The sequence below is a fragment of the Silene latifolia genome, chromosome 10 (genome assembly GCF_048544455.1).
Source record: "Silene latifolia isolate original U9 population chromosome 10, ASM4854445v1, whole genome shotgun sequence".
NCBI lineage: Eukaryota > Viridiplantae > Streptophyta > Magnoliopsida > Caryophyllales > Caryophyllaceae > Silene > Silene latifolia.
Window position 1 is genome coordinate 161,159,261 of NC_133535.1, and position 13,796 is coordinate 161,173,056.

General features: G+C 34.7%; 2 protein-coding genes and 2 non-coding genes across 5 annotated transcripts; all 4 read left to right on the forward strand.

Annotated features, from left to right (window-relative positions):
• Nucleotides 1-21: 21 nt before the first annotated feature.
• LOC141606750 (transmembrane ascorbate ferrireductase 1-like) lies at nt 22-5,547 on the forward strand. Its single transcript, XM_074426031.1, has 4 exons — nt 22-619; nt 3,052-3,100; nt 3,455-3,654; nt 5,075-5,547. Exons 1-4 carry the CDS (start codon nt 476-478, stop codon nt 5,390-5,392), a joined length of 711 nt encoding a protein of 236 aa, XP_074282132.1. The 5' UTR covers nt 22-475; the 3' UTR covers nt 5,393-5,547.
• A 3,607-nt stretch (nt 5,548-9,154) lies between these two features.
• On the forward strand, nt 9,155-12,797 carry LOC141606752 (remorin-like). Of its 2 annotated transcripts, none has more exons than XM_074426032.1 (5): nt 9,155-9,606; nt 10,364-10,429; nt 10,677-10,764; nt 12,175-12,256; nt 12,372-12,797. In XM_074426032.1, exons 1-5 carry the CDS (start codon nt 9,468-9,470, stop codon nt 12,564-12,566), a joined length of 570 nt encoding a protein of 189 aa, XP_074282133.1. In that variant the 5' UTR covers nt 9,155-9,467; the 3' UTR covers nt 12,567-12,797. The 2 variants fall into 2 exon arrangements, with proteins under 2 accessions (XP_074282133.1, XP_074282134.1); XM_074426033.1 differs by having other exon boundaries at nt 9,364-9,606; nt 10,373-10,429.
• A 429-nt stretch (nt 12,798-13,226) lies between these two features.
• TRNAG-GCC (transfer RNA glycine (anticodon GCC)) lies at nt 13,227-13,297 on the forward strand. Its single transcript has one exon. It is a non-coding gene; the product is annotated as a tRNA-Gly (tRNA).
• Nucleotides 13,298-13,303: 6 nt separating this feature from the next.
• On the forward strand, nt 13,304-13,391 carry LOC141609949 (small nucleolar RNA snoR114). Its single transcript, XR_012527849.1, has one exon. It is a non-coding gene; the product is annotated as a small nucleolar RNA snoR114 (small nucleolar RNA).
• Nucleotides 13,392-13,796: the final 405 nt, after the last annotated feature.

The following is a 13,796-nucleotide window of genomic DNA, read 5'->3' on the forward strand; positions in this document are numbered from 1 at the left end:
TCTCTACCAAATAGGCCAAAGGTCACATTGTTAAATAACAATTAGACAAAGTCACATATTCTATACCAATTTGGTAGTATATTGGCTAGAGGTAGATATTAAAAGTCCTTGCTACAATACTGGTGATTAATGACTGAAGAAGACACACTGACCTTGGAGGAGCATGTGGGTCTCTTCTGCCAATTGGTCGTTATTAAATCTGGGTCCTCATTTATAGCTGTGGGACCTTTTCTTCTCATCTAAATATCCCCCTTTAAAATCTGACGGCCAAAATAGCTAATTTTGAGGACGGCCAAGACCATAACAGCAAGTATTGATTTCATTTGCTAAGTGAGTAGTTGCTACCAACTACTAAGGAAAAACAGAAGATATAACCCGGGTTTTGGATAAACGACCTACACATCAGCAACGTCTCTGTTCAATAAACAACAGCTGATATAACAGAGGAAAGGGAGAAAAGTAAAAACGTTGAAGGATGGCAGGGGCGGTGAAGGCGACACCGTTGACTTTTGTGGTTCACGTGTTGGCTGTGGTGGCAGCGGTGATGGTGTTGGTATGGTGTATAAGCTTCAGAGGTGGCTTGGCATGGGATTCGTCCAACAAAGGCCTCATCTTCAATGTGAGTTCTTTCTGCACTTCTAACATATACTAGCTCATTCACAAAGTACCTTGTTCTTTTTTTTTTTGGCGGTTCGATTGTCATTTCTGTTAACTTTCTGTGTTTTCCTTACTCTGAAAATGTCCTCTCATTATTGCTCAATTGAATACGGAGCATCCTTTGCTCGATTCCAATATGGAATACATGATCATAATTCATAAACACGGCTTTTTTTTATCATGAAATCCATTAAGAAGTTAATGAGAACCGAGTTCCTTCTTTTGGAATATCTTCTTATCTATAGTAAAATAGTCTAATGTTATACGCGTCTGACTTAGCTGCCTGATCGTGTTGAACATGACTTTGCTGAGCATCTACTTCTACTTTTAGTTAAATATAGATAGTTGTATTGCTTTAATGAATTCGGTTTTGCCACCAATTTCTTTTAACATTTATCAAAGAATCATACTAGGTTGCTTACAAATTTTGATTGGTGATGAAGGGCACAAATTTATTTCCCACCACACAATTCTAATCTTCTGGATTATCTATTTTTTTTGTTTTTTAGCTAATTTTTTCTAATAATATTTGAAAAGTGTTAATTTTTGTTGTTTGAAGTTAATACTTACTTTACATGAGTTGAAAAAAACTAATTAAGTTCATTCAAATTTCATTATGAATAACTGCCAACAAAAAAAAATTCTGTTCTGAATCTGGTTAGCCATTTGTGAGTCTAAAAATATGCTAAGAGGTACTACTCTACAGATATTACTATAATTCAAATCAAAAGTTAATATAATAATCTTTGTAGCTTAGAATGTCAATTGAGCTTCGTACATGACTACATGAGTCCTCCGTCTCAGTCAATAGTTTTACACTTGCTTTATTTCCCCCTCACAAAATAAATCAAAGGTAAACTATTGACTGAAACGGAGGGAGTAACAAAGTAGCTGCTTCATTATTGAGTTAAAACTACCAGTCAAATTACTCTATACTGGTGGTTGGTTGTCTGACCTGAGGCCCCATAAACTTTTGATGAGGCAATTATTTTCACGTGTTTCTGGTGCTCTCCTTGAGCTAATAGTCTTCATCAAGACAAGAACAACCAATTGAATTTGACCTTTTGGAAATGTGTAGATAGGTTATATGTTGTTCCTTGTTTGTGGCCAATCCTTTGCTGATATTTATCATAGAAACAGGCTGACAATACATGTGCATACGTGTTTGAATAGTCTGTCATTTTAAAGTGGCTACACTTGGTCAGTTATAAGTAATGGCCGTACAATGCAATTCTAAACACAATTTTCATGTGAGTCATCTGAAAGAACATTTCTGTGTCAAGCAACATTTGGGTAAGAACGTAAGATTGTGTACACACGATCCCCCTTAGGCCTTATCTTGCCAATCTCGGAGGCCTCGAGTACTATAATAATGTTGTTGGTGTGTGTCGGGGTATAATACATGTTTAAAAACGCGTCTTTTATTACAGTATATTTTTTTAATATCAGATTTTCACGTAGAAGTATTTTCAATATAGTCTGTCTAGCTTGTAGCAATATGTAATGTGATACAAAGTTTTTAAACATCTCGCTGGCGTTTAAAGATAAAATTCACATTATCATTCGTCAAAATGTTTATTATAGCACACTTTGGGTGGGCACAAGGTAGTAATGGACTGAATCTAGACCAATTCTTGTGGTGCGATTGAAGTTGCCGTGTTAAACCCCAAAAAATATATTTTTAATTTCATCATGTTTGGTTATCTGCTGCTGTCATTATCTGACAGCAACTAAATTGACCTTTATACAATCTCCAAATGCTAGCTAACTATGCTGCTTGTATATGCTATTGATTATAGTCTATGTTCATCTAATATCAGTAGTAGTTTGACTTCAAATCAAATGTACATGTTCCACAAAAAAAAATTGTCTGTACAATCATACAGCCTAGAATTCACGCATAACTCGGAAACCAAGTAGGAAGTTATTTTAGGGTGATGGAATTATGGGAAGTATGATATCTACATGAGCTTAGATATTGGACATAATCATAATGACGGAAAACCGAAGTGTTATTTTGGTGTATTGTTACAAACAGGATTAGTTTGCTGATATGATATCAATGTGGATAAAATGAGTCTGGGAGAGGAGGATAGGTTGATAAAAGTACTCCGGATCAAAATTTCATATTTAAATGCTGTTGATTTTCTTTAGAAATTAAACATGAACTCCTGAAGCTGTAGTGTTGGAAATCTGTTCCGAACTGTAGCCAGAAACCTCTGATAGTTGTAATGTTTTTGTGTGTTGTTTGAGGCTGGGGGTAACATGGCGTACTGTCAATCAAGCATTGCATTATCTTTCTGTTTGTATTGACACCGCAATTGCAACATCAAATTCAGAATTGATTATATATTTTAGGGTCGAACTCACATTGGATGTTTTTTCTTTTGGCAGATACATCCTGTTCTTATGTTAATTGGTTTCATCATACTTGGAGGTGAAGGTAATGTTTAGGCCATAAGGCTAATACCATTCCCATCCCTTAGTTCGTTATTGTTCCCATTTGTCTTTTGTGATCAACCAATGTCAACTAGGAACATTAATTTCTCAAAATTTACGTAGATAAACAATTTTAAATTTGTCAGGACTTTATTTAACAAAACAGCTATTTTCATAAGATCATATTTTGAAAGTTGTAAATATTGTATACTACGAGAAAATGTTAGTTAACAGTCAATATTATTTGAGCACCAAAGTCGAACAGGGACTATATAAATGGGGTAGGTAGAGTATATTGTTAATTTCCAGCAATGTTGGAGGCTGTCATTGTCTTACACCCACTGAACTTAAAATGCAGCAATTGTAAGCTACAAATCTCTTCCCTTCAAGAAAGAAGTGAAGAAAGTGATTCATCTAGTACTGCATGCAATTGCGTTGATACTCGGCATTGTTGGCATATCTGCTGCTTTCAAGTTCCATAATGAGAGCTCAATCCTCAACTTGTACAGTTTGCATTCCTGGCTTGGGATTGGGATCATTGTCCTCTACGGAATCCAGGTAAGCTGCTACAACTTGTTTATTTTTTCAAAATTATCTTTGCATGCAAAACAGTTTCCCAGCATATGTAGTGTAAGTTGCTGCATAATGAACCACTTTACCTAAAAGTTGGCTTCTTGGTTGATGGATGGTCAGTATCATATTACATTTTTCAAGTTTCATTGAACTGCTAATTTGTATGACAAAGCATTAAAAACTACTGGACGACCTTTTGAAAATCGATCCCTAATTACTCAACTGACTCATTGCTCATTAGAAAGCTTTCAGAACCAGAAACAGAACAGAATTTATGGCGTCCAACAGTCCGGACTCCTTACAGTTTTTTGCTCTATGCCGGCCTTCTGGATTTATTACTCAGTTACATGTGTACTGGCAAAGTGGGCATTGTAGCATTAGCTGAACCATTTGTTTGTGTAACCTAATATAAGCAGGAAGTCTGATTTGATTCTTTAGGGTGTGTTTGGATTGAGGAATTTGAAGGGAAAGGGAGGGGAGGGAATTGGAAGGATGAGAAATCCATTGTTTGATTAGCAAAATAAAGATAGAGGGATTTGGAGGGGAGGGAAATTGGATCCTTCCATTTCCCTCCTACAAGCCAAATCATTTTCCTACCAACATAGGCCAGATTATCACCTTCTCCATTCTCCCTTCCCTTCTTTTCCCTTCCTTCCTTCCCCCTCCCCTCCCTTTCCCTCCTTTTTTCCTATCCGAACAAGGCCTTAGGGTGTGTTTGGATTAAAGGAATTGGAGGGAAAAGAAAGGGAGGGAGAGTAGGGGATTTAAAATCCTTTGTTTGGATAGCAAATGAGAGTGGAGGTAAATGGAAGGGGAGAGATTTAGAGGGATTCAATTTCCCTCCACTAAGCCTAATCAAAATCTCTCCACAATAGGCAAGATTTGGAGGGAAATTGTATCCAAACACCCACACTTGATTCCCCTTCCCCCTTCCCTTCTCTCCCTTTCCATTCCCTCCTTCCCCCTCCCCTCCCTTTCCCTCCATTTTTACTATCCAAACACACCCTTAGGGTGCGTTTGGATTGAGGGATTTAGAGGGAAAGGGAGGGGATGCAATTGGAAGGATGAGAAATCCATTCTTTGGTTAGCAAAATGAAGGTGGAGGGATTTGGAAGGGAGGGAAAATGAATCCCTCCATTTCCCTCCTCCAAGGCAAATTATTTTCCCACCAACATAGGCAAGATTTGGAGGGAAAATCACCTCCTCCATTCTCCCTCCCCTCCCTTTCCCTTCCCTCCTTCCCCCTCCCCTCCCTTTCCCTCCTTTTTTCCTGTCCAAACAAGGCCTTAGTCTTCAACTTCTGCTCAACAATTCTTTAGAAAAAGAGAGCGTTTAGGTGGACGCAAAATATGCATGTAGATTACCTCTATGTTTGTTTGTCTAAAATGATGAGACTATTTTGCAGTGGATATATGGACTCATAATTTTCTTCTACCCGGGAGGAAATCCAGCCCTGAAAGCCGAATCACTTCCGTGGCATATCCTGTTTGGGATATTTGTGTACGTATTAGCGATTGCAAATGCAGCCATTGGGTTTCTAGAAAAGCTTACTTTCCTTGAAACCGCTGGCCTTGCGAAATTCGGCCCAGAGGCATTCCTTGTCAACTTCACAGCCATTGCCACTGTATTATACGGTACCTTTGTCTTGTTTACAGTGTATGCTCGAAAGGAACAGGAGCCAGATGAATACAGCTATTCAGTTATTGAAAGCCGGGATGTGTAAATGTTTCGACGACATTTGTATTGGTTATTGCTTGAACTCTTGTACTGAGTTACTAGGGGATAACATATTTACACGAGTCAGACTGTCTTTTACTTGATATTTAAACCATATTAAGAAGTACGGTAATTTTTATGTACATATTATTTTTGGTGTGTTATAACGTGTGTCGAAAAATTTGAACTTCAGATCATGCAGTCGCTCTCATCGTAAGGATTGTTTGGATAATTGGATTGAAGGTAAGGGTATGGCTACCAGTCTTCAACATCAGACACTTGATCCCAAATGATTTGGGGTCGGCCAGGTAATTGTTATGGGTAACAAATATTAGAACGAAGGAGAAAATGCGGAAAGTGATTGTGGTAATAGGAAGCTATAAGACCACCCCCAAGCAAGGTCAATTGGGGGGGGTCAATTGGTATAAGGTCACCTTAATCCACATTTAAGCAAAAGATTAGGATGACCCAAGGGTTGAAAAGGTGAGAAGAGGTCAATTTGTGACCTTCACTTGCTCAAATTGACCCAACAATTGACCTTACATGTGTCAAATTGTAATTGGTTACAATATTTAAAATCCAATAAAAAAAAAGAAAACTAATATATTAACATTAAAAGTACAAAGAGTATGCGGTTTTTTTAATTATGTATGCGGTTTTTTTAATTATGTATACGGTTTTTATAATGTATGCGGCTTTTTTTAATTGCTCAAATTATGTATGCGGCTTTTTTAGTTATATATGCGGTTTTTTTATTGTCAATGAAATCGGCTTTTCGATTATTAAATTTTAACTTTGTTATTTAATAAATTTTTTCCGAAGTGTACGTCATTAAATTAATGTTTAATATATTGGAGTACTTTTATTTTTTTAAAATTACAATAAAAACTTGTGTATAATTAGTTAGTAAATAATAATTGAAAAAAGTAAGAGAGAGGTTTTAGTGGGGTAGAGTGTAGAAAATGATTGGAAATGTTAGAAAGTGGAAAATGATTGAATTAATTGACCCAAGTCGTGACCTTTTGCTTGGGAGGGTGAACATGGGTCAAGTTAATAAGGAGCGATTAAGAGTAAAATTCTAATTGACCCGATTAAGTCGACCTTTTGCTTGGGGATGGTCTAAGGGTGGTAAAAGTCGAGGGTGTACAACCTGTTTAACTCATTTATTTGTGACTCGAACACACACATTGATTGTGTCCTATTTTATCCATGGCTAGATATAGTAAGGGACATTAGGAAAAGTACTCGTAAGTACCGACGTAATAGATAAGCACTGTGATGATATATACTTTATCCACTAAGCTAAGTGTCAAATTGGGTGTCCTTGAGAATAAAGGAGGTTACGTGAACGCAAAACCAAAGTAGTTGATGTGATACATAAGCACATATTTTTGACGAGTTGGTCTTTTAAGACATTTTAAGGCAGGTCGAATCTTAAAACGGGTGAATTCTGTTTCAAAAAAGCAAATAGGGGGACAAGGTGGGGACACCTCCATGTGCCTCCCACTATCTTTTATTTGGGCATTTTGTCTCACAAAATGGTATCCGTCTACAACTTAAGACGGATAGTGCCCGTCTTAAGTAAGAATTTGTGATTTTTGACAATGACGCTTTTGATAATTCAATTTCAATAAAAATGTCTTTAGTCTTAGCATGAGATAGTTTTATATATTAATATAATGTAAAATATGGACCTAATACAATTAAAATCTCTTATTATAAACCCCAACTAAAGAAGGGTATACCTTTCTACCCTATGATACGTGTCAATATCACGATATATTTATAATAATAATTTTGTATTGGAGGTTGGAATTCTTGAATTGTTTTTGAGTAAATCATCATGTTATTAGGCTGATTTAACAATAAGTGAATCAATAATTTTTTATTAAGACCATCTTAACTTATGACAGCTCATTCAACTGATTAAAATAGAAGTAAAAATAAAAATAAGTTGTGAGAGTCTTTAGATTAAGACAGTCTTAAATCACACAAACCATACATAAATTGATTCTTTGTAGTTTGTACACTCAATAACTCTATCTTGATCATCACAATTCTTATTTACAACGGTTGTAAATGAGAATAATTTACCATGAGAATGTAAAATCATTCAAACCAGCATTTTTTTTGGAATTGATGCGCATACCACATCTTAGTTGTAACTTACAACTATTATAAGCAAAAGACTAGTTGATCAATCATTCTTTGTAGTTTGTACACTCAATAGCTCTATCTTGATCGTCACAATTCTTATTTATACCGGTTGTAAATGAAAATAAATTACCATGAAAATGTAGAATCATCTAAATCAGCACTTTTTTTTTTTGGAATTGATCGTACATACCACTTCTTAATCGTAACTTACAACTATTATAAACAAAAAAAACTAATTGATCAATCATTCATTGATGTAATTTCTAACATCAATTTATATAAGATTCTATATGCATCAAGAATGTAACATAGTTAAAGCCAAATGATAGTATCTAACTTGATTAAAGATTCCATATGGGACCTCAACTCCTCAAGGGTACCTGTCCATCTAGCTGTCTTGAATCATCAACATAAATACATATATTTGCCTTTAAATTTTCATAAATTATAAAAGGAAGTTCCAAAACCACACTCCACTCATTTTCAATTCCAAAAATGATATGGAAGCAGGAAGTATGAATGATTTATTGATTTTATGAGACAAAAGGGACCCAAATGGAGTTGTTCTTATATGTTTGTATTGGTGTATGTCGTTGTTGCCTTTGTCTATGAGTTGGCCTCTTTAAGTTTTTAAGTCATAACTTCCCCAACAACTTGCGCCGTAAAGGTAGGAGAACCAAGAAGCATGAAAAAAAAATCTAATTTAGAAGGGTGGTTTCCTTTTCCAATACTTCTTAAATAGTCTTACCAATCATGCAATGATTTTGGAATGTTGGATAGGTTGTGTGCTGAATAAAGTTGAAGTGAATTGAGCCAAAATGAGTTGATTAGAGCTGGAATGAAGTGATGAGAACTAAATGAAGTTAAACTGAACTAAGTTGAAATTAAGCTGGTAAAATGATTGCAATGACCTGAAAAAAAGTTTGGGCTGCATGCGCGAAAATTTAAGATTTTCACACTGATGAAATACTCCCTCTGGCTTTTAATTTTCTTCCCGTTTCTCTAATATATGTGAGAAGTATTATAATGAAATGGGAAGAAAACAGCAAGCCGGAGGGAGTATAACATATTACATGATGAAAACAAAGTTATAATATTATTCACATAGCGATTATTAAAACTAGGTGACAAATCAAGTAATGAGTTTATTGAATTTAATGAAATTAAAATTTAATAATCGCATACCAAATAGTAACAAATCTTAGTTTCGGTCACCTAAGATCTTCCATAGGGCTGAAAATCAGGTTTGGTCAGATCATGCGGTATTCAGTCTACCTAGCTAATTTATTTTTTCGGTCATCGGTCAGGTCCTCAATTACAATCTTAAGTTCTTTTCTTCATACTATAATAAAAATTACATTATAAATTATTTTCACGTCTCCAAACACGCTTTTATTAGACGTAAAAATTCAACGTATGACTTTAAGTACTATTCACTACTCCAATATTATTATTTCACCATTTACTACAACACTTTCTAAACAACAATTCTTTCTAAACAACAATTACTACACGAAATGAAAACGTAAGAAAATAAGAATAATGACAACTATGAAAAGGCCATTTTTTTTGTTAATTGGTTCTATATTAACCTTAGTTGCCTTGTACTTGTACCTACCATCCATCAAATCCCAGCTAAGCCACTTCCTCAGCAATACTCCTCTCCAATCAACCTACATAATAACTTCATTTATTTAACAAAATTTAATCAAAAAAAATTAAAATAAAATATTTACAATATTTATCTACTAACAAAATATTCCTTAAACTAATATTATCAACTTGGCTTTTTCCACTTAAATACCTTAGACAATACACAACTTATTAACACCATTCATATTATTTTTTTTGTCTTTCTATCATTTATTTCATTTATTTGTTTGTATTATTTGTAAGGTTTTAAGGAAACACTAGTAACATAACATATGGCAGAAGAGGATACCAAGAAGGTTGAGGTTGTCGAAACTCCGGCAGTAGAAGAGACGCCTGCACCGGCCGTGGAGACATCTGAACCGTCCGAGGAGGTTGTACCTTCAACCGAAACTGCCCTTGATTCTGTTGAAAGTAAGTATTCCGTATAAAACTATAAACTGTCACAACTATATAATTTCAGTAGCGGAGCTAGGTGGGTTAGTAGAGACTGCTGTCCCTTTAACAACGAAAACATAAATAATATACTAAATTATTTAGGTATTATCGACGTTTTAATCCGTAAACTTCATATCTTAGCCTCTTTATAATTTCTTCCTTATTACTATAATTACACTAAAACTTCTGTTATTATTGATTTTACGTGGAACCTTACATGTTAAGGGTTTTATGTTTGACTATATACATGTTTTGTTACAAATATAAGGTGGTACGTACTCTCTTCAATCCAATTCAACCTGTGTATTCGTGTAAAAAAAGAAAAAGTGGAAGAAATCAACAGAAAAAAAAAAAAAAAAAATCCTTCGAGAGCAAAACTTTATAATTTCGACAATTAAAGGCTGCCTCGAAACTTGTTTCAACAAAATTTCATATTTTCATATGTATTGAATCGGTTTTTCTAACCTACGCTAGGCATATGATAAGAAATCAAAAAAGGAAAGAATTAAACGCTATTTTTATGGGAAATTGCAAAATCTCATCACTTTTACTTCTTTTTTACAAGAAATGCATTCAATTTTTTCCTTTTTTGATTTCTTATCCTATGCCCACTGGGCATAGGTTAGAAAAACCCGTATTGAATATTGACTATGTGGGTGGACGTTAACTTTCATTTTGGTAAAATTTAATTGCATAAAACTTGAAATTAATGCTTTTGAATTATGATGAACAGAGGTGGCAGAGACAACAGAAGATAAACCTGAAGAAGAGAAACCTTCTGATGAATCAGTCAGTAGAGGTATGCCTATGACTTCATTTGTCTCTAATAGTGACGAAACGATAGGGCTAGCAGGGGAGGTCGGCCTTAGAAGTGAAATATTTGATGTTCTTAGTTAAAATTTTCGATCTTTTTTTATTTTATTTTATTTTATTTTAACTTAGTGTATTACTAGTTCGTCCCCTGTCTTTTTTTTTTCGCTTCCTAGTTACAATTTACAAATCTTGGTTTCACTAGAATTTCTAATATTCTTGATTATTATTCTCAGATGTGGAGCTTGATCAAGCTGAGGTTGAAAAGAGGTTGTCCTTAATCAAAGCATGGGAAGAAAGTGAGAAGTGCAAAACTGAGAACAAGTAAGATCATTGTTTGAATTTTATTCACTATAGTTTAGCCAATTTTTCTTATCTGACAAAAAAAAATTTAATCATCGTATCATATAAATAAGTATTAGAGAATATAGATATATTGAGATATTAGGAAAGACATTATTATGGTTATCATAATAATATCCTATAGAATAGTTTAGGAAATTTCTTGGATTGTTATCCAAGACGGTCTACTGCGACATGATAGAAGTGCCTCTTGGATATGTGCTTTTGTTTATGGTTTATTAGTTTCATTGTGTTTTTTATTTTATTTTGTACGGTTGATCAATTTGCTTCGGCCCTCACCGTACCGGTGTTTCACGAGTTTGCTTCGGCCCTCGTACACCATTTGTTTTCTTTTATGTTGTCGGTGTTTCACGAGTTTGCTTCGGCCCTCGTGCACCTTGACGTTAATTTAGTTTGTGTCTTACGAGTTGTTTCGACGCTCGTGCACGATTAGTTTCCTTAGTGTTAATTATGTATGGCTCATGGCATAATCAAGACAAGCACAAGGCACTAACCCGGGTCAAGCGTTGACATATATCAACTTGGCTCATCTACAACGGTCTCATCAGCTATCTTTGGTCCAGTCAAAGCGTCCGTTACCTACCGTTTTGACTGAGGGTGTATTAGAGAATATAGATATATTGAGATATTAGGAAAGATATTATTATGGTTATCATAATAATATCCTATAGAATAGTTTAGGAATATTCTTGGATTGTTATCCAAGACGGTCTACTATGGCGCTGTTTGGTAAACAGCATATTGGCCAAATTTTAGCATATTCAAGGCTTTTAGCATGTTTGACCAATCAATATGCTAATTTTAGTGTTTGGTAAACAAAGATATTGAAACAAAGATATTTGGGGTCAATATCTTTTTTTACAATATCTTCTTACCCAAAGATATTGGTTAGCATATTGTAAAATAGGAAATTTTTCTCCATTTTACAAAGAAAACTAACAATCTACTAATCGTAATCTGCCAATTACCAAACACTCAAATCAATTCTGCTAATTATAATATGCTAGTCAAACCTTCTGATAAAATCTGCCATTTATAATCTGCTTTTGCAATCTGCTTATGTTGAAATTAATCCGCTGTTTACCAAACAGGGCCTATATATGTAACCGATTTCATTAATAATAAATTACCTCATTAAGTTATACTCTCCCTCCTATTAGTAACAATAAACATGTTTTTTTAAAATAATAAAAAGGTCAGTAGAAATTTAGAGGTGATCAAATGCGAGCTTGAACTGGATACATGTTGACCTAAATAGATTTTTTGGCCCACGGTTAATTGGACCTTGGTAAAAATTTTTAAAATGCATTATCTGTACCCGCTGCTTCTTGTGTTTTTATCAATGACAATGAATTCAAACTAAATGAACAGGGCACACAAGAAAATAGCAGCTATAGATGAATGGGAAAGCACCAAGAAAGCAGCAGTTGAGGCAGAACTAAAGAAAATTGAGGTACCATTTACCTTCTATAAATACGAGTTTTAATTTTTTGTAAGCGTAACAAGGTAATGGTTGAGGCCCAGTTAACGGTTTAATATCCTAACTAAGACGACTTAATAAAATGCAGGAAGAATTAGAAAAAAAGAAGGCAAAATTCGCGGAAGCAACGAAGGACAGATTGGCTCTAATACAAAAGGAAGCAGAGGAGAAAAAGGCTTTGGTTGAAACCAAAAGAGGTGAAGAACTTGCTAAATTGGAAGAAATTGCGGCGAAATGTCGCACAACCGGAAAACCACCTAAGAAACTATTGGGATTGTTCTAAGGAAGACTATGAATTTGATGAAGTAACTAGATTGTGAAAAGATTCAACAAATTTAAGTTTTCAGTTTGAATTTTAATTTTTTTTGTACAATTGTTCTTTTGCTTGTATTTTGTTCTATGTAGGTGTATTGTTTGGAGAACTTGAAGAATTCTTGATTTGTTTTATTTGTGCATATTATTTGTGATTAAGGTGTAATTAACTTTGGGAATAAATTGTGGTGTTTTAATGTTATCTTGTTACTTTTTATATCTGATTATCCGTCTTTTATGAGATTATCTCGTGTAGGTCGATTCAAGAATTATAGGCTTGTACTTTATTGTACTCTAGAAGCGGTCGCACATCTAGAAGATGAACGAGCTTAACTAAAAAAATCATTTTTAGCTGTCCCATTGAGCCTAGACTTTGGTACGTAAGATTGAATCAATGTAAGAGTGCAATATATGTTGCGATCTCTTAGTTCATGTCGAGAAAATATAGGCTCGAAACATTGAAGAGGGTGACTATGTTACATAAGTTTGAAAAAGGCTTATACATCACTTATCACTACTTATATTGTCTATCAACTAGCTAAGGCATTTAGATTCAAAGATACTTTCCAAAAAGTTAACAAATAATAACCATAAGCAATATATAGACGTACTTGCAATCAGAAAGCAATAAGCACCAGTGGTCTAGTGGTAGAATAGTACCCTGCCACGGTACAGACCCGGGTTCGATTTCCGGCTGGTGCAATCTGAAAGCTGTGATGATTTCAGCGCATTTGTGGCAGATTTGGGTCTACCACCATTCTCTGAATTTCGGGTTGAGAGTTGCGCAGCTGAGCTTTCTTTTTTTATATATACTCACTTTGTTTTATTTAAATTGTATTCAATATCAACCGACCGTCTTGCTTGTGAACCTTTTACAAGTCCCTCTTATTTGTTCTTTGTAAAAGGTCACAAACTTAACAACGAATAGTGCCGTCACGAATGAGAATTTTGCAACATCAATTGCTAAAAACACTATTTTTAAGGCGATTACAAATTACTTATTTACTTGTGATAAATGAATACTAGCGAAAAAATTTATAGAGAGTAGAGCCTTGGGGAAACATTATCGAGATGACCCGATGTAGGTTTCAGTCAAACATGTGTCGGACTTACGTTAGTTATTTTACCCATGGCCATGCCCATACAGGTTAGCGGGCTCGGAAAGGTTTCTCAAGTCGGGCCATTGTAAATTCTAGAAAAT